This window comes from Lepidochelys kempii, chromosome 1 (genome assembly GCF_965140265.1).
Source record: "Lepidochelys kempii isolate rLepKem1 chromosome 1, rLepKem1.hap2, whole genome shotgun sequence".
Lineage (NCBI taxonomy): Eukaryota > Metazoa > Chordata > Testudines > Cheloniidae > Lepidochelys > Lepidochelys kempii.
In genome coordinates, this window is record NC_133256.1 from 15,036,950 (window position 1) to 15,057,501 (window position 20,552).

The 20,552-nt window shown below is 45.2% G+C and overlaps 1 protein-coding gene across 1 annotated transcript in view; it reads right to left on the reverse strand.

Annotated features, from left to right (window-relative positions):
• Positions 1-20,552, reverse strand: part of GDPD4 (glycerophosphodiester phosphodiesterase domain containing 4) — a 54,415-nt gene that overhangs the window by 31,080 nt on the left and 2,783 nt on the right. Inside the window, exons 3-5 of the mRNA XM_073316638.1 lie at positions 15,528-15,747; positions 7,730-7,833; positions 4,654-4,747 (exon numbers count right to left, since the gene is read on the reverse strand). Of these exons, the coding sequence (XP_073172739.1) occupies positions 4,654-4,747; positions 7,730-7,833; positions 15,528-15,710 (381 nt within the window). The 5' untranslated portion in view covers positions 15,711-15,747. The remainder of the gene's footprint in view (positions 1-4,653; positions 4,748-7,729; positions 7,834-15,527; positions 15,748-20,552) is intronic.

Consider the following 20,552-nt stretch of genomic DNA (forward strand, 5'->3'; position numbering starts at 1 on the left):
AGGCAGGCGGAAGAGGGAATTTCTGCACTGGCTGTGGCTGAGAGTCCCAATGAAGCCCCTTCCCCTGACCGGCCATATACTCTTCGTCTTCCCTGTCACAGTGCCTCCTGTAGGTCTCCTCAAACTCTTGAGAACTGGACAATCCTGAGGGTTTAGTGTTTTCCATTGTTCTGGAGGGTTAAAATGTGGCTTAACAGCCCTGTTTTTCGGCACATGTACTGCAAGGCACTGCTTGTCGTCCTGCAGCTTCAGAGACCCCAGGCCCTGAGCCAATTCTCAGGCCACTCTAATGACTCCCCCTTCATACAGAAAAGACAAAATCTTGGCCCGTCACACGCACACGCACTGGCAGCATCAGCAAGACAGCTTCGTTGCTTAAAGCTGACCTGGCAAAGGGAACGATCAGGGTGGTGCTCTCTCTTTTACGTGTTCAGGCTTTGTAAAGAAAACCTAGAATTAATTCTTAGTATTATTTTTCCCCGAGTTTTTTAATCCTGGAAATCCTTAGACATGTGATAAATGTCATGTCACATCTTCCCTGGCTTGGAAAACCTGCTGAATGGCTGTGGGAGCTTATCCATCTTTAACAGAGAGAGGTTTTCTTCCAACTGTTGGTTAGGCATTTGAGTGAAACAGGCATTAATAAAAAACAGCAAATGCAGAGGTTAACGCTCTTGAAGAAAACCCTTTCATTTAATCAGGCTTCACCTTCCTGGGGAGCTCTGATAACATCATTCTGCTAGTTTTCCAGTCCTCCAAAGTATCTCTTCCTGGAAAAACAGGTAGGCGAGACATTAGGCTCTAAAAGAAAAGTTGCAACCACACAAAACATCCTCACGCTTTTTGGGTTGGGAAGGAACCCAACTGACTACATCTATAAATGTTAAAAAAAAAAAACCCTCAAAGAACAAAAAAACAAAAAGTGAGCGTGGCCACAAATCCATTTTATTTTCCTTCACAGGCCACTTGGAAGACCAGAAGTTGCCTCCTGGCAATGGCTCGCAGCTCTTACTGTCCACACTAAAAGTTGCCACATTTTAGCTAAATCAGTATAGCTAAAGGGGTAAAGCTCCCCTGATGTGGATCCAGTTATATCAGTATAAGGGTAGGTACCTTATACTTGGTACAGCTATTCCTGTATGAGAAGGAGAATAAGGCTTTGTCTACACTGCCAATTGAACGACAAAACTTTTGTTGTTCACAGGTGCTTAAAAAAGCCCCCCCTGAAAGACACAAGTTTTGCCATGGCAAGTGGCAGTGTAAACGGCTCATTGTCGGCAGGAGCACTCTCCTGTCGACAACGCGAACCCCACTCGTAGGGGGTGGAAGTATGTTGGCGGCAAAAGTGCCAACAAACAGCATTTACACTGCCCGACTTTTAGTGACATGGCTGTGTCGCTGAAAGCTGTGTAGTGTAGACAAAGCCTTCGCTACAAGGCACCTCTAGGGTGAAACCTTCTTATGGGATGGAGGTTGATAGGTGTGAACTCACCCTTCAATTAACAGAACTTCAATTAAGCATAAGCCTCCTTAAGACAAAAGGTGTGTGAACCAGTCCACAAGTTTTTAGTGAGTATTGTTTTGTGTGGGTGGGTGGGAAGGCAGAACATAAAGAACAGGCAAGAAAGCCTGGAAAGAGAGACAGCCTAAAGGAGCAGCTGAAAGCCCGGTGGCTGACACGGGAAGAAACCTGGGAAGAGGGGTTTGGGTGAGGGGTGCAGGCTAAAAGAGTGCTCTAGTGCTGTTTCCTGCCATTTGATTCCTTCTGAGTTCAGTGACACAGGACTTTGTACACTCTTCAGACATAAACAAAACTGCATCAAAGACATACCTGATTACCACCAATTTCTACTCCCACCTGGAACACCCACAGGGCTCCAAACTTTGACTAGTCGCTTGGGTCCAAAGGTGCAATAATACCAGTGGCCTTGTCTACACTTAAAAGGTATACTGTAAGTATACTAATAAGAGCTATACCGGCAACCCCCACTTTGCAGTGATGCTTAAAACAGTTCCCTGAACAGAGTAAGCTGTACTGGCAAAAGGACTTTTTCTGGTATAACTGCATCTTCACTAGGGTTTTTGCCCGCACAGCTCTGTTGTTAGGGATGTTATTTTTCACATCCCTAAGGGAGATAGCTGTGTAGACAAAACATTTAAGTGCACACTTAGGCCATGCCTACACTACAGCGGCACAGCAAGAGCACAGCAGCTGTGTCTCTGAAGTGCTGTAACGTAGACACTTCCTACGTCAACAGAAGGGGGTTTTCCATCCATGTAGGCAGTGCACCTCTCCAAGAGGTTGATCTACCTGCGTCTACAGTGGCGGTTAGCTTGACCTAATTATGGCACTCAAGGCACAACATTTTTCACAGCCCTGAGCAAGGTGCCTCGGCTGATCTAATTTTTAGGTGTGGACCAGGCCCAAGCCAATCCAACTGTGTCCACATTAGGGGTTGTAGCAAGTAACTCCGTTAGTTAAAAAAAAGAAAAAAGTCACCCACCTCACCAACATAGTCATACTGGGACAGAGCCTGTGTAGGCCAGGCCTAAGGCTTTGATACTGCAAGTCAATCTGTTTCCAAAACTTGGGAATCCATATCTCACCTTATAGGGTGGTCACACACTCAGAGATGCTATCAGGGACCTATGCCCTGCAGGGGTTCAGCTGCATTATGCCCTTTGAAAAATACTTTGGGGTTGGGGGGGGTGGCAGAAGAAGTCTGTTTTAATAGTGGGCTCTGGCTGAAGCAGCTCTGGACAGAGTTAAGTCTGTGGCGATAAGAGCTTTCACTAGGTTAGTACTAAACTGGAGCAATCCTGTGCTTGACAGAAGGAGTCAGGTTTCAGAATTGCAGTGATAAGGCGCAGGGAGCTGTTTCTTTCCCTCATCAGAAATGGCAGTGTGTTTCCTATGCTCTCGCTTCCTTCTTATCCTAATCCTATTTACTTTGGGGCTTATTGCCTCCTGGCGCCCACCACTCCTCCACATAGATGCATGGAGCAACATCACCAAATTAGACACAATGACACAGTTCTGCAGCAAGTAGGGCAAGTGCCATTAGAAACACTCTGCAGCTTTTCTATGGCTTCTGTAAAGAAATACAGTCCCGGACTGCTTCTGCCTAACTGGTAACCTGGCTAGCTGAAGAGACACATGTTAAGTATCCTTGTAGCTCCCATCACCACAGTATCTGAGCACCTCATAGTCTTTAATGAATTTGTCCCCAGTGTATAGGGCAGTGCTATTATCCCCATTTTAAAGTGGGGAACTGAGACACAGAAAGACTAAGTGACGTGACCAAGGTTGCACAGGAAGTCTGCAGCAAAGCAGGGAATTGAACCTGGATTTCCTAAACCCCAAGCTAGTACCCCAGCCACCAGGCCGTCTGTCCTCTCACATGGTGGTATACTGGGGTGGGTGAAGCTCTCACCCACCAATGCCTGTGATGGATCTGTTCTGTAGGTAACAGACCTCAGGATCTATGGAATCAATGTGTTGCCTTTCACCAGCACCAACATCATCTTAATGAAGTATTTATATTTGCACCATTGCTAAGCAGGAGAATGGTTACCATTTTCCGTTTATGTTGTGGTAACACCTAAAGGCCACAGGCAAGTAGGGCCCCTATTTGCAGCCTTTTTTTATTTACGTTAGAATAAAATGTCATAATTTATTTGTACTACACTAGTGCCCAGGGCCCAGTCATGAATCTGGACTTCATTGTGCTAGGCGCAGGGTAAACACAGAACAAAGTATGCTCCCTGTCCTGAACAGCTAACAACCTAAGTATAAGATGAGAGGGACAACAGGTGAATGCAACAAATAGATGGGGACCAGCACAAGGAAACAATGAGATAAGAATAATGTAGATCATTAGTGGCATAGATGAGTCCAAGATGTAACCTCAGATCAGATCCAGCCCCCTCAAATTTCAAAGTGTGGTTGGGGGAAGAGTGAATTCAGAGTCAAATATCTGAGACTGAACCAGTTTCTTGAGTTTTGGCTCTAGATCCAGAAGGTGGTCATTTTCCAAATCTGTCTTGTAGTTAAGGTTTTTGCTTTGTTTTCTGAGAGTGCAGGGATGGGGAGAGAAGATGGTAGAAATTTCAGGACAACAACATCTATTCTTGTAACAGTTCCACCACTGTGAACAGTGAAAATCACACAAGATCAGTGCCTCTTGCCATATATCCACCTGCTGTTCGACAAAAATCTCAGGAGATCAGATAGGATCTCATGAGATTTTTAAAAGGTAAGATCCCATGTGATTTTTGCAATTGTGGGCATAATTTTCAGGAGAGCTGTTTGTGAGCATGTGCGCCCTTTTTGTTTAAATCTGTAGCAGGAAACCAGGCAGGGGAGGGGAGGGGTATGTTTCTAATTAGAAGGTCTACAGTAAAAGAGAGAAGCAAAACAGTTTTAGGGATAATAATGCTTTCTGCAGTCTAACGAATGTCCTTGTTCAGGGTTAGAAGAAGAAAAGTGACTCTTTCTGTGATTCTTTACCATTGATGCTTGACTCAGTTTTTAATACTTTTGTGCTGTCAAACCCAAACGTTAGCTGAGACTAAATGCGGATGCAAACACCAATTGCGTGGTCCATAACTAGCTGTCAGGCAACAGCGCTGTTTAAAGATAATGTTACTTACCAGTAACAGTGTGATGTATGTAAACAAGACTGCAGCTAGAATCAGAAGAAAAACAGACCAGAGAAACCAGTGGCCTGTGTTTCCATAGTTGTACCTAAAATGCAATAAAATCTTATAAACTGTCTGCAATTATTAAGAGTTACATTTAAATAAATGGAGTACTTGTGGCACCTTAGAGACTAAACAAATAAATTGGATACATTCCAATGAAGTGAGCTGTAGCTCACAAAAGCTTATGCGCAAATAAATTGGTTAGTCTCTAAGGTGCCACAAGTACTCCTTTTCTTTTTGCAAATACAGACTAACACGGCTGCTACTCTGAAACCTATTTAAATAAATGTAAGAAATAAATTCCCTTCCATCCCCCCACACTTCCCTCCTGAAGGAACACAGCTATGCATTTCCTACTAGGAGGAAACATGTTGATATAATGGAATCCACCTTCATAAAACTGGAGTGACCATAACACAAATGGCAAGGTAGGGATAAAATGTATTTCTGAGAACTGGTCCAAGAGCATCGCTCAGATAAGCTTGCTGGTCCTGAGAGTGTTTGGATTGATCCAACAAAGTGTTTCTACTCCTGACAGGCTACACAATGTTGGAAATTAATTACATCATTTGGAATAATATCTTCTTTCCCTGCTGCATCCACACCCCACTTCATCTTGACATTACTTCACTAGCCAATCCCTTACAAACTGCTTGCCTTAGAGACAAGGGCTATGTGTCACTTGGAATTCCTCGTTTTCACTGTTATATGAAGTCTTGGTTTCTAGCACTAGCTTTTTAAGACAAGGCCCAACAACACAATATCAGAATTCAACTCTCTTTGCAACTGGTCCATGAACATGGCACTCCTGGCTAGGCTAGATGGTGCCTTTCCACAATGAACCACTCCATTCCCACCCCTTAAACAATCAAAAAGGCACCAGCTTGGGGCTGGGTGAAGAAAGGCACAGGGGTCTTTTATTTCTTCTCAGAACTGGTAAAGCACCCAGAGACCAAAATGTTGAGTCAAATATGCTGTAAATGCCCAGATTAAGATTAGGAGAGGTGTGCTGCACAGACAGTTACTGACCCAAATAAATAACAATGTTACAGTTTTTCCCCCAATCTTGGAGTTCACTGAACTCTGATTGGTTCTAGATGTCTAATTTGCATGATCACTTCATATTTCAGAGTGCAAGGATTCGCATAGTCATCAGCTGATTATTTCTCAATATCCCTGCTGTGAACAAGCAAATTGCTCAACTCCAATTGGCTATGCTAATCCTTCTGCTCTGCTGTACTCAAAATTTAAGCTGTTTGACAAACACAAAATTGCCTTCCCAGCTTGACCTTTTTAGAGGAAGCAGAAAAAATCCAAGAGAAGGAGCAGGGGAAAAAACAAACAGTGTTTTTGTTCATTTCATTTAATCTTCCCATCCCTTTTCCCATGGTGCCTTTCCCTAGAGACAGGCAGGTCACATGTCCCCAGAACAATTGTTATGCTTGAGTTACAAACATCTTTGTATTGGAGAGGAAGGATGCTCTTGTGGTTAAGGCACTAGACCGAGTCTCAGATCTAGATTCTGTTCCTGGCTTTGCCATACACTTTCCATGTGACCTTGGGCAAGTCACTTTGCCTCAGCTCATCCATCTTCAAAATGGGGATACCAATTCTTCTGTTCTCCCACCCTTTGTCTGTCTTGTCTATTTAGATTGTGAAGTCTTTGGGCTCTAGGTACTACTGTAATACAGATAATGATAATCTACTCTGGGAGAATGCCAGTCCTTCTCACCCCACCCAGTTTTGAAGCCGTGTAAATAAAAGGTCTAATAGATACTCAAGGGGCGAGAGCCTTATTGAGCTGTGGGAGAAAAGGGAAGGTGGCGGGAGGGAGGAAAGTGGGGAGGGTGAAGAGAAGGGGAGAGATAATGGATGAGCATAGGAAGGGAAGACAGACCAAAGTGTTTTCTTTGTTTGCGGACAGCCCATTTTGACTTTTGTAGGTGTTGTCTTTCATTTCACAGATAGTTTAGGGCCAAAATTTTCACCCGTGAGGGCCTAAAGTCAGGCACCTAAATACATATTTACACCTCGAGCCACCCAAAGCATCTCAGCTCAGCTCTGGTGAAAATCAAGCCTCTTTAATTTAGATGGATTTAAGAGCCTGACTTTAAGTATCTGGATATGAAAATTTTGGCCTTAATATTTAAATAAGCATTTCCATCTAACAACAACTTGAGGCTACTTCCTGTTATAAACTGGGGATAACACTACCCCGTGGCAACAAACACCAGAGCCTTTGGCCTTGGACTGTATTTTCTGTAAAAACCTCGCTGTTCTGCTTCAGAGCATATTCAGCCCAGGAGACGGTCATTAGCTTAAAGAAAAGGAATACTTGTGGCACCTTAGAGACTAACCAATTTATTTGAGCATGAGCTTTCGTGAGCTACAGCTCACTTCATCGGATGCATACCGTGGAAACTGCAGCAGACTTTATATATACACAGAGAATATGAAACAATACTCATGCTCAAATAAATTGGTTAGTCTCTAAGGTGCCACAAGTACTCCTTTTCTTTTTGCGAATACAGACTAACACGGCTGTTACTCTGAAACCGGTCATTAGCTTGTAAACAAGCAGCGCCCTCATGATATCCTCAAAATAAAACTCAGCACTTTCCATCCCCCAGGTGCCCTGTGTGCATTAACTAACGAATCCTCCCAGCCTGACCAGGGTAAGCATGAATTAGCCCCAGTTTGCAATTAGGAAAGGCACCACACACATTGGTTAAGGAGCCCAACATGCTGAGCATCTCCTGTGAGAGGCTGAGTATTCTCCGTTCCCCTTACAGGCAATGGGGGCTTCTCACAGGACCATGACCAGTGCGATGGACCCAGCTTTGCACAGCAGGTTGTTGCCAGAGCTGAGAGAAGAACTCTGGCTTTCCTGATGCATAGTCCTGTGCTCAGTATATTAGAACGCGCTGCCTGGCCTCATTACCCGTCCTTCCTCTCCAGGCAGACAACTGGCTATTGACAACCTAATTTCAACTGGGTGGGGGAGGAGGGAGACTGTGCTACTTACCAGTCGAAGTTATTGTAGTCATTCTTTGCTTCCCCCCACATGTACAGAAAGACTAAAGAGAGGCAGAATGCTCCAACGAGAAATGGGATGAACACACATTCCCCCTGGAAATGGAGAGAAAGGCCAGGGGGTTAAAGCCTTGTTTACACAATGACGGACAGCATACACTGCAGGAATATTTTTGACCCTCAATTTATCCCAGATGCCTGAGGCTTGGTGTCAGAATCACAGAAGTCAGAGAGGGAAAGGACCTTATTAGCTCACCTAGTCCAGGTCTGTACTGGCAGGGGAACATTCCCTACAATTTGTTCTTCAGCGCTTTCTCGATCAGAGCTTTAGATAACTCATGTGATTGAGGCCTCCACTCTTCCCATAGGAGACAATCCCACAATCTACTGGATCTCACCATTTGTAGTTTACCCTGATTTTTAGCTTAAATTTTCCTTTTCTTCATTCAATCCCACTACTCTTAGTTTTATCGCCTGTTCTAGTGGCACTCAGCATGAGAAGAAAATGAACTAACTCTTTACCGTTGTCACATTTGTTATTTTATTTGTATTGCCGTAGCACAGAGGAGCCCCAGCCAGGGACCAGGACCCCATTGTGCTAGGCACTGTACAAACACAGAACCAAAACATGGTCCCTTCTCCAGAGTCAGAGAGTAGTGTGCTGTGAAAGCAGGGACAAAACTCCAAGTTGCTACTCTGAAGATGTCCTGCAGCAGAACGTGGAGGCCGCTTGTGCCCAAATGGAGTGAGCTGTGATACGCCCAGGAGGGGGAAGCTTGGCTAGTTTGTAGCATTCTAAGATGCATCCTGAAACCCACTTAAAAATCCACTGTGAGGATATGGCTTGTCCCCATGCCCTTTCTGCCATGGCAACAAAGAGCCTTGGAGATTTTCTAATGGGTCTGGTTCTCTGCAGGTAGAATGCCAGGGCATGCCGGGAGTGAAGTATCTTCTCCTCGGAAGAAGGGTATGGTTCTGGGAAGAATACAGATAACTGGATTGATTGATTGATTGATTGATTGATTGATTGATGTGGAACTCAGACACAATCTTGAGGAGGAATTAACCTAACAGAAACCATCTCCTTGTGAAATACTGTATAAGGAGTGTCTGTCATCATGGCTCCCAGCTCACTGACCCTTCTTGCTGAAGTGATGGCTACTAAGAACATGACCTTCATGGGTGGACAGATGGGTCATGGCACATGTGGCCAGACATTCAAAGAGCAGGCCTACAGGTGTTGAGAGGACAAGGTTAAGGTCTCATTGAGCCATTCCCCCAATGACCAGTGGGAAGGTCCTCATCAAGACCTTCATAAATCGAATCAAGGTCAGGTGTATAAAGATAGAAAGTCCTTCCACCGGGGGGGGGAGGATGGTGCTAATCGCTGCTAGGTGTACTCACAGTGAACTGACGGCTGAACTTGAGGTCTCTGAGAAGAGGAGATAGTCTCAGATAACTGGAACACCTACAATATCAAGTGTATGCTGGTGGCGACATGTCCAGGTCAAAAAACACCACCATTTAGCCAGGTAGTAGAGTCTAATAGGATCCTTCCTGCTTGGGGTCAGGATTTACTCAACAGGGGTGGAGCATGAGTGTTCTACCTCCAACACCCATCCAAACACCCAGCTGTGAGGCGGAGTGAGTGCTGGTTGAGGTACTTGACTTTCCCCCAATCCTGAGTTAAGAGATCCTGAAATGCATGCATCCTGATAAGGGGGCACGCAGGCATCATCAGGGCTCTGTGAACCAGAATTGTCTGGCCAAGGGTGCAAAGAGGAGAATGGTGGCTCTGTCACATCGAATCTTACATATAACTTCTGGTGTAGGTGGATGGGAGGAAAGGCATATCTGAGGTCATCTGTCAGGGAAAGCATCGCCCTGGGAGTCTTGGCCTATGGCTCCCCTGGAGCAATATATGGGAAGCTTTCTGTTCATCTGGAATGCAAAGAGGTCCCATAGCACAGTTCCCCATAGAGCAAATATGGTGGTTAGTTTTGTGTGGTGGAGCTCCCATTTGTGGTCTGCAGAGAAGCTTCTGCTTAATCTCTGTGCTAGGGAGCTCTGAGCACCCAGGAGATATGATTTCTGATACACCTGTTCCAAAGTCTGATTGCTTCCACCCAGAGGGGATGAGATCTCGCTCCTCCCTGTTTGTTTATATAGGCCACTGTGGTGATATTGTCGGACGTTATTTGTACATGGAGTGAGCCTACGAAGGGAAAAAGGCCTTGCACGACAGGCCAACTGCTCTCAGCTCCAGTAAATTTATATGAATCCTGGCCTCTCATGGGGTCCAGGTACCCTGAGCAGTATGACAGTCTATGTGATCACCCCATCCTGTAAGGGAGGTGTACATCAAGATGGTGGCCCTCAGTATGGGAGGGCTGAAGGGAGTCCCCACTATGCCTTTGTTCGGTTTGGACAGCCAAATGAGGGAGGTGAGAACTCCAGAGAGAATGGTGACTTTGGAGGTGATGTGATCCCTGTTTGGTCTGTAGGTCGCCAACCTTGTAGGCACTACAGGTGGAGTCTGGTGAAAGGTGTCACCTAGGTGCATGCAGCCATGTGGCCTAACAGGGAGAGAAACTGATGCATCGTCGTTCAAGGTTTGTGGGTGATGCAAAAGATCAGGTTGCTCATCAGTGATCACATAAAATCTGTCTGTGGGAAGGAAAGCTCTCGCATAGATTGAGTCCAGCCATCCTCCTATAAAATGCATTGTCCTTGTGGGTGACAAAACAGACTTGTCTTTGTTTATACAAACACTTAGGTGGCAAGGAGGCACTGAAGAAACTCTGTTGCTCACATAATTTCTTGGCGAGATTGGCCTACCAAGAGCCAGTTGTCCATGTACGGAAATACCCTAAATCCCTGATGCCTCGTCTGGGCCGCTACCATGGTGAAAACTTCCATGAACACCCTGTGTGCCGTTGCAAGTCCAACGAAACTATGAGGAACTGGTAGTGCTCTTTGCCAACCCTGAAATGCAGGAACTTCCCATGTGATGGGTGAATTTCCATATGGAAATAGGCTTACTTCATCTGAAAAGCCATGAACCACGCTCCCTCCTGAAGGGAGGAGATTATAGATGCCAGTGCAATCATCCTGAATTTCAGTTTTCGGATAAAGATTTGAGTTACTGAAGGTCCAGGATGAGTCTCCATTCTCTGTCTTATTGGGGGACTAGGAAATATGGAGAGTAGAACCCTCTCCCCTGATACTGAGGTGGGATGCTCTTTATTACCCCCTGGTGTAACAGGGATTCCACCTCCCATTGAAGAATCAGTTGGTGAGGGGGTCCCTGATGGAGGTAGGAAGGTGGCTTGCGAGGAGGGAAAGAAAAAATTCTATGGATAATCTCCAGAACCCAACTGTCCATGGTGATCTTGCTTCAACTCTGGGTGAAGAAAGTAAGACGGCCTCCAAAGATGATGGGAGAAGAAGTAGGTGGCATCTACGTGGGTCTTGATGTGCATGTCAAAAATGGCTTTTGGCCTGCAGTTGGGAGTACGTGGCAGGTGTAGCGGTGAAGAGAGCTCAGAAATGGGACTTCTGAATCCTTTGTTGCTTACGAGGAGGTTCAGGTGGACACTGGTAGTATGGGGTAGGTGCAGGAGGTAGTCGTGGTTGAAAATGTGGCTCTATCTAGTGTTTCCTTCTGGGGGCAAGAGTGTAAATCCCGAGGGATCACAGGGTGGATCTCAAGTCCTTTGCAGAGTCTAGAGACTCAACTGTCTTTTCATTAAAAAGGTTGGATTCATCGAAGGGGAGATCTTGGATAGTATTTTGGACCTCTGTAGGGAAGCCTGGCGACTACAGCCAGGAGTGCCTTCTCATGATCAGTCTTGTGGCCAAAGATCTGGATGCTGTGTCTGCAGCATCTACCACAGCCTCGTACTTTGCTACCAACCTCCCCTCATCCAGAGGGGACTGGAACTGGACTTGGTCTTCCACAAAGAGTTTGTCTTTAAATTCCACAAGCCTGATGTAGGTGTTAAAATTGTATTTTGCTAATAAAGCTTGATAATTAGCTATGCAAAATTTGAGGCCTGTGAGGGAGAAAACCTTCCTACTAAGGAGGTTCTGTCTCTTTGACCAGTTATCTGCCAGGGTAGACTTTTGGTAGTGCACCCAAGCTCTCTCCAATAGCTGCCTGTACCACCAATGAATTGGGTGCAGAATGGGAAAACAAGAAGTCAGCCCACTGGGCTGGTACAAAATAGCATCTTTCAGCTCATTTTGATGTAGGTGCATAAGAAGCTGATGTATGTCAAACTGATCTGGCTGTTTCTAATACAGCCTCGTTAACTGGAAGGGCCACCCTGATGGGTCCCTGTGGCTGTAAAACGTCCAGAAGCCGATGTTAGGGGTCCTGGACCTCCTCTAGTGGGATGTGTAGATCATTAGCAACCCTTTGCAACATCTGATATTGCCAGTGGTCATTCAACAGAGAGGGCCATAAAGAAGTGATAGTATCATCCAGAGATGCTGAGGAGCCCCATGTCGGAATTGGTGGTACCAGAGGAACACCAGTTCCACCTCATGTACTGATGGAACTGGCTAATGAGAGAGGGAGGAATGGTACAACTCCTGAGAAGGGTCTGGGCGTCTGCCATAGGGGTCCCAAGGGCCCCAATGTGGCCAGAAGAAAGGATCAGTCGCTGTGGCCCCCACAGGAATCTATACCAGATGTCTGGGGTGGGGTCAGAACCCGAGGAATAATAGTGTCTCCGCTGTCTACCAGGGCTCCTGTGCCTTCAGGGAGATCCTGGTGCAGCTACCTCCTCTGACTCCTCCAATTCTGAGTATGGTTCTGTCAGTAACAGTGGCGTTATTGGTACTGAGGCACTCCTGCCTGATGGATAAAGATGGGACCTCTCCTGAGGCAACAGTAACAATTCCACCTCTGAGATGGCAGATGAAATTCAATGTTGATAAATGCGAAGTAATGCACATTGGAAAACATAAATCCAACTATACATATAAAATGATGGGGTCTAAATTAGCTGCTACCACGCAAGAGAGATCTTGAAGTCATTGTGGATAGTTCTCTGAAAACATCCACTCAGTGTGAAGCGGCAGTCAAAAAAGTGAACAGAATGTCAAGAATCATTGAGAAAAGGATAGATAATAACACAGAAAATATCATATAGCTCCTGTATAAATCCCTGGTACGCCCACATCTTGAATACTGCATGCAGATGTGGTTGCCCCATGTCAAAAAAGATATATTGGAATTGGAAAAGATACTGAAAAGGCAACAAAAATTATTAGGGGTATGGAACAGCTTCCATATGAGGAGAGATTAATAAGACTGCGTCTTTTCAGTTTGGAAAAGAGACGACTAAGGGGGGATATGATAGAGGTCTATAAAATCATGACTGGTGTGGAGAAAGTAAGTAAGGAAGTGTTATTTACTCCTTCTCATAACACAAGAACTAGGGGCCACCAAATGAAATTAATAGGCAGCAGGTTTAAAACAAATAAAAGGAAATATTTCTTCACACAATGCATAGTCAACCTATGGAACTCCTTACCAGAGGATGTTGTGAAGGCCAAGCCTATAACAGGGTTCAAAAAAGAACTAGATAAGTTCCTGGAGGATATTAGCTAAGATGGGCAGGGATGGTGTCCCTAGACTCTGTTTGCCAGAAGCTGGGAATGGGCGACATGGGATGGATCACTTGATGATTACCTGTTCTGTTCATTCCTTCTGAAGCACCTAGCATTGGCCACTGTCGGAAGACAGCATTGCTGGGGTAGATGGACCTTCGGTCTGACCCAGTACGGCCATCCTTATGTTCTTCTGCATCCTGGGACCCTGGGCATAGTCCTGGGACCAGTGAGGATTTCCCCAGACTGTGGGAGTATTCTATTCTATACTAACTAGAATTCCTAAGCTAAGATATAAACTATTTAAAACTACATTTTACAGGTTCTGCAATAGTGAAGAGGACACAATTCCAACTCAGGCCATGCAGCAGTAAGAAGGAACAGGGGAGGTGTCAACTCACGCTGCCTCTTATACCCTCAGTCGGAAGCACAGGGAGAATTGCTGCACATGTGTGGGTAAATGGACACTGCTTTGAAGAAATTCCCACCTCAGGCACATGCTGCACATGCGTACCCAGATGTGGAATACACACGGGGACCATCACTCAAAGAAGAATCATAGATTCCAAGTCCAGAAGGGACCATCAGGATCATCTAGTGTGACCTCCAATATAACACAGACCACAGAACTTCACCATAATAATTCCTAGAGCAGAGCTTTTAGAAAAACATCCAATCTTGATTTAAAAATTGTCAGTGATGGAGAATCCACCAGGATCCTTTGTAAATTGTTCCAATGTTATTTGCTCTTCCTGTCAAAAATTTCCAGTCTGAATTTGTCTAATTTCAGCTTCAAGCTATTGAATCTTGTTATACCTCTCTCTGCTAGACTGAAGAGTCCATTATTAATTATTTGTTCCCTACGTAGATATTTACCGATTGCAATGAAGTCACCCCAAAACCTTCTCTTTGTTAATCTAACTAGATTGAGCTCCTTGAGTCAACCACTGTAAGGCAGGTTTTCTAATCCTTTAATAGTTTTATGACTCTTCTCTGAATCTTCTCCAGTTTATCAACATCCTTCTTGAACTGTGGTCACCAGAACTGGACACCATATTCCAGTAGCAGCTGCACCAGTGCCAAATACAGAGATAAAATAACCTCTCTCTGCTCCTACTTGAGATTACCTTGTTTGTGCATCCCAGGATTGCTGGTTGGGCCATAACATACGCTGGGAACTCAAGTTACCACAACCCCCAAAACTTTTTCAGAGGATAGAGTCCCCCATCCTGTAAGGATAGCCTACATTCTTTGTTCCTAGATGTATACAGTTACATTTAGCTGTATTAAAACACATATTATTTGCTTGCACCCAGTGATCCAGAGTGCTCTGAACCAGTGACCTATCCTCTTCACTAGTTACCACTCCCCAGTTTTTGTGTCATCTGGAAACTTTATCAGTGATGATTTTATGTTTTCTTCCAGGTCATTGATAAAAATGTTAAATATCATAGAACTGATCCCTGCGAGACCCCACTGGAAACACACGCACTTGATGACAATTCCCTGTTTACACTGACCTATCAATGAACCAGTTTTTAATCCATGTAATGTGTGCTGTGTTAATTTTATAGTGGTCTAGCTTTTAACTGAAATATTGTGTGGTACCTAGTCAAATGCTTACAAAAATCTAAGTATTACCTTTTTCTACCAATCTTGTAAACTCATTAAAAAAAATCAAGTTAGTTTGACAGGATTTATTTTCCATAAATCCATGTTTATTTGCATGAATTACGTTGCTCTCCTTTAATTCTTTATTAACTGAGTCCTGTATCAGCCACTCCATTATCTTGCCTGGAATCGATGTCAGACTGACAGGCCTATAATTACCTGGGTCATCCTGTTTACCCTTTTTAAATACTGGCACAACATTAGCTTTCTTCCAGTCTTCTTGAAATTCCTCAGTGCTCCAAGACTTATTGAAAAATCAACATTAGTAGTCCAGAGAGCTCCTCAGCCATCTCTTTTAAAACTCTTGGATGAAAGTTAACTGAACCTGCTGATTTTAAAATGTCTAACTTCAGTAGCTTCTGCTAACATCCTCCAGAGATACTAGTAAGTTTGCATGAGGCATAAATCAGGGCAGAGTTTGGCCCATAGCACCTTTCGAATACAAGTGTGATGGACTTGTCCCGTAACTAACAGCTCACAGTAACAACATGCTAACATACCATCTTGCAGCAGAATTTTCCTGGCTCAGTCCTTCTCCGCTGATATCGCTTCCACCGGCAGCTGTAGAACCCTGCCAGGCAGGAGATGAAGGGCTGATGTTCATACCGCTGCAGCAAGTGCCGACGCACCACCTTCAACTTCCCAAACTTGAGCTTCTTGAGACTGACGGAACTGCTGTCCATCTGAGGAGGCTTATCTCATTTTCCCTCTGAAATGAAACTGAAAATCATCAGGGGACATTTGTCCCATATCTGCTCTTGCCTCCCTGGACAACACATTTCACATAGCTTGTCTGACTAGCAGGCTTGCGCCAGATTTTGCCCTGAGTTAGACCTACTGTGTGATCCCATTAGGCCATACGTTCTCCTGCATGTAGAAAGCTGAATGAAAAAGGGAACCTCCAAAGGATGAGCTGCCAGCCTTTTCTGTTGGCATGCCAAGACTGGCAGGACAAGATGGATGTGAAGGTATGTGTTCTGTTTCTTTAAGACTGGCAGGATGGGAACTGGGGAAGATTCTGTACAGAAGCTCTATAGTAAAGCAAAGAAAAAGAAACTGAGTGGATAATATTGTTTCCATTATCCTGATGGAGTCCCTTATTCAGGGGCAGAAGACAGTGTCTCCTGTGATTCTTCATACACTGGCACTTGTTTTTAGAGCTTGTTTTTAAAGGCTTTTGATGGAAAACACACCAAACCAAAAATATTACACAGAAAATTTACCTTTTTTCAACCAGCTCTGATTGTTTTGAACTGGTTTAATATACACAGTAAGAAAGAAAAATCAACTTCTCCCCGCCTGTGGTGTGGTGGTGCCCCACCCCTATGCCAGATTGGGCTACAACAGGCCAGAGCTGCTGCGCAAGGCAGCAGCCAATCAGGGACAGCCTGTTAGAGAGCCAATCAGGGCCAGGCTAGGCCCTATATAAAGGCTGCCCAGGAAGGGAGCAGGCAGTCTCTCCCAGGCCTTCAGAGGGTGAAGGTCTGTCTCCTGCGGACCGGACCGGACCGGACCGGACCGGACCGGACCGGACCTCACCTCACCTCACCTCACCTCACCTCACCTCACCTCACCTCACCTCACCTCACCTCCTGTCCGGTACCTGCCAGGCTGCAGGCCCTGAGAAAAAGGGCCTAGCTGGTGCAAAGGGGCCGAAGGGGAAACGGCCAAGGGAGAGAGATGGACAAAGGGAGAGAAGGAGGGCAGGCAGGAAGGCTGCTGCCAAAGGGTCCCTGGGTTGGGACCCAGAGTAGAGGGTGGGCCTGGGTCCCCCCCTTGCACTTCCACCTGGCCGTTGGGAGTGGCCATCATGGACTGCACCAGACCCCTACCAAAAGGGGTTAGACTTTGGGGTGTGGCTGGGGTGAAGAGAAGGACTGCTGATAACACCAAACCCCTGGAAGGGGGTGAGACTGGAGCAGTGGACACTGCTGGAGGGCAGTGTCCTGAAGAGGACTCCGCAAGCTGGGAGCAACGTGGGTCAAGATGCCGATCTAGGGCAAGAGATGGATGGGACACCACTGGCAGAGGGCACTCTGCATGAACTGAGCTAATTCCCAGAGTGAACAGTAGGAGGCGCTGCAGTGGTGAGTCCCAACCCTGTCACACACCCCACATGCAACAGATTTCAACTCTCCACAAAGACTTTCAGTTTGATAAGCCTGGGAGACAGCCCGGATTGTGGCAAAGTACAATTTATGCAATGGACAATGAAGCTGAAAATATTTTAAAATAATTTGTGCTTGCTACAGGCCGGTCAGCCTCACCTCAGTCCCCGGAAAAATCACGGAGCATGTCCTCAAGGAATCAATTCTGAAGCACTTAGAGGAGAGGAAAGTGATCAGGAACAGTCAGCATGGATTCACCAAGGGAAAGTCATGCCTGACTAATCTAATTGCTTTCTATGATGAGATAACTGGTTCTGTGGATGAAGAGAAAGCAGTGGACGTGTTATTCCTCAACTTTAGCAAAGCTTTTGACACTGTCTCCCACAGTATTCTTGTCAGCAAGTTAAAGAAGTATGGGCTGAATGGATGCACTACAAGGTGGGTAGAAAGTTGGCTAGATTGTCGAGCTCAACGGGTAGTGATCAATGGCTCCGTGTCTAGTTGGCAGCTGGTATCTAGCGGAGTGCCCCAAGGGTCGGTCCTGGGGCCGGTTTTGTTCAATATCTTCATTAATGATCTGGAGGATGGTGTGGATTGCACTCTCAGCAAGTTTGCAGATGACACTAAACTGGGAGGAGTGGTAGATACGCTGGAGGGTAGGGATAGGATACAGAGGGACCTAGACAAATTGGAGGATTGGGCCAAAGGAAATCTGATGAGGTTCAACAAGGACAAGTGCAGAATCCTGCACTAGGACGGAAGAATCCAATGCCCCACTACAGACTAGGGACCAAATAGCTAGGCAGCCATTCTGCAGAGAAGGACCTAGGGGTGACAATGGACGAGAAGCTGGATATGAGTCAACAGTGTGCCCTTGTTGCCAAGAAGGCCAATGGCATTTTGGGATGTATAAGAAGGGGCATTGCCAGCAGATCGAGGGATGTGATCGTTCCCCTCTATTCGACACTGGTGAGGCCTCATCTGGAGTACTGTGTCCAGTTGTGGGCCCCACACTACAAGAAGGATGTGGAGAAATTGGAGAGAGTCCAGCAAAGGGCAACAAAAATTATTAGGGGGCTGGAACACATGACTTATGAGGAGAGGCTGAGGGAACTGGGATTGTTAGTCTGCGGAAGAAAAGAATGAGGGGGGATTTGATAGCTGCTTTTAACTTCCTGAAAGGTGGAACCAAAGAGGATGGATCTAGACTAGTCTCAGTGATAGCAGATGACAGGACAAGGAGTAATGGTCTCAAGTTGCAGTGGGGGAGATTTAGGTTGGATATTAGGAAAAACTTTTTCACTAGGAGAGTGGTGAAACACTGGAATGCGTTACCTAGGGAGGTGGTGGAATCCCCTTCCTTAGAAGTTTTTAAGGTCAGGCTTGACAAAGCCCTGGCTGGGATGATTTACTTGGGATTGGTCCTGCTGTGGGCAGGGGGTTGGACTAGATGGCCTCCAGAGGTCCCTTCCAACTCTGTTATTCTATGAACCAGCAGAGCTTTGAGACTTGGGCTTGTCTAGACATAAAAGTTGTATCTCTATCACTATAGGTATATATAGCTGAAACAGTACAACCCCTTAGCTGTGGGCTCACTATAAAAGTTATACCTGTATAGCAATTCCAGCATGGGAAGGCGAATAAGTTATTGATATGAACTGGATGAAACCTTGTTATGTGTTGAGTTAACACCTCATTGAGATTGCTAGGTGTGAACTCACCATTCAATTAACGTAACTGTAAGGATAAGCCCCGTCTAAGACAAAAGGTATTTAGAAACTGGTCCAGGAGATTTTGGATGAGTATTGTAATTGGGTGTGGGGGCAGGAGGAATGGGAAAACAGATTACACAGAAATTGATATGAGATGAGAAGAAACAGGAAGAGAGCACCTGAAGGAGGAACTGAAACCATGGTAGCTGAGCTGACTCTGGAAGAAACATGGGGAGAGGGTTTTTGGGTTGCCTGAGCTATGGATTATGTATTAATTATACTGATTACTTAAGAATTCCCAGTTAACACTCTGAGGTTTGATTAGGTTCCTGTCCAAAGATCTGGCCCAGTATTATTAAAATTACTGTTCAGCTGAGAACCACAGTGTACACAGTTGCAACACGCACTCTTAGCCCTGGTCTACACTGGGGGCAGGGGTGTCAACCTAAGATACTCAACTTCAGCTATGCGACTAGCGTAGCTGAAGTTGGCGTATCTTAGGTCGACTTACTTGGCTACTCACCCGTTGACTCCACCTCTCACAAGTTGGAGTTCCGGAGTTGATGGGGAGCGTGTTCAGGGATAGATTTATCACATCTAGATGAGACTCAATAAATCTATCCCCAATAGATGGATCACTACCCACCGATCTGGCTGGTAGTGAAGACCTGCCCGTAGGAGCTCTTCTGTTTTTGTAATAGTTATATTAATACAGTAAGCAAAGTCACCAACACTAACCCAGCAAGGTAGATAAAGATAATACAAAATGTACATCTGAACATCCAACTCTCACCATCCCTTGCAGAACAACCTGAAATGTTAATCATTATCTTCCTCAAACAGCTTTTATAATATGTTCTACTTACACCACTACACCTAATGCATATTCAGCAGGGGTTTTCCCCCTCTTCCTTACTTGTATTTCCTCACCCTCCTACTGCTGGCATGACCTTATCCATAGGTTAGCATATTAATGATCTCAACATATTGTCATGTACGTCAATTTGTTGCCAAGGCAAGTTTGTGGTTATGCATCTGCGGATGTTCCTATCCTACAATATCCAAAAGCTGGTATCAATTCATATTCCTGTGGTTATCTAGTCATATACAAAAATCCCCTAAACATAGTATTCCCAGATCCCCAATAACCCAGGGTCACTGTTGGGTAACTCACTCATGCTAAGACTCATAGGCCTCAAAGCCTTATGCTAACTGCTCAAGCTAATGTCTTATAGGATGTAGGCTTGTAGGCTCATTGCTTTACTGCCTTAACTTATGTCTGTGCCTTACCTAGCAAATACCTATAGGCTACAGGGCTCAGGCTTTAAAGAGTGCTCTTGGTTTTGTGAGCAAAAGGTGTTTCCTGCTATTTGACTCCTTCTGTGTTCAGAGACGCAGGACTTTATACATTCTTTGTAAATAAACAGAACTGCATCAAAGACATACCTATTACCAATTTCTACTCCCTACTGGATCACACACAGAGCCCCAAATTTTGGCTAGCCTCTCGGGTCAAAAAGGGGAAACACTGTACCTGTATAAGACCCCTTTATATAGGTATAACTGCAACCACGCCAGAAGTTCTACCACAATCACTAGATCAGTAAAAAACAAAATCACCCCCCCACACACACCCCAACCAGTTATATTGGTACCACTTTCAAGTGTAGACTGGACTTTCAGTAGCAGTAAGAGGACTATGTAG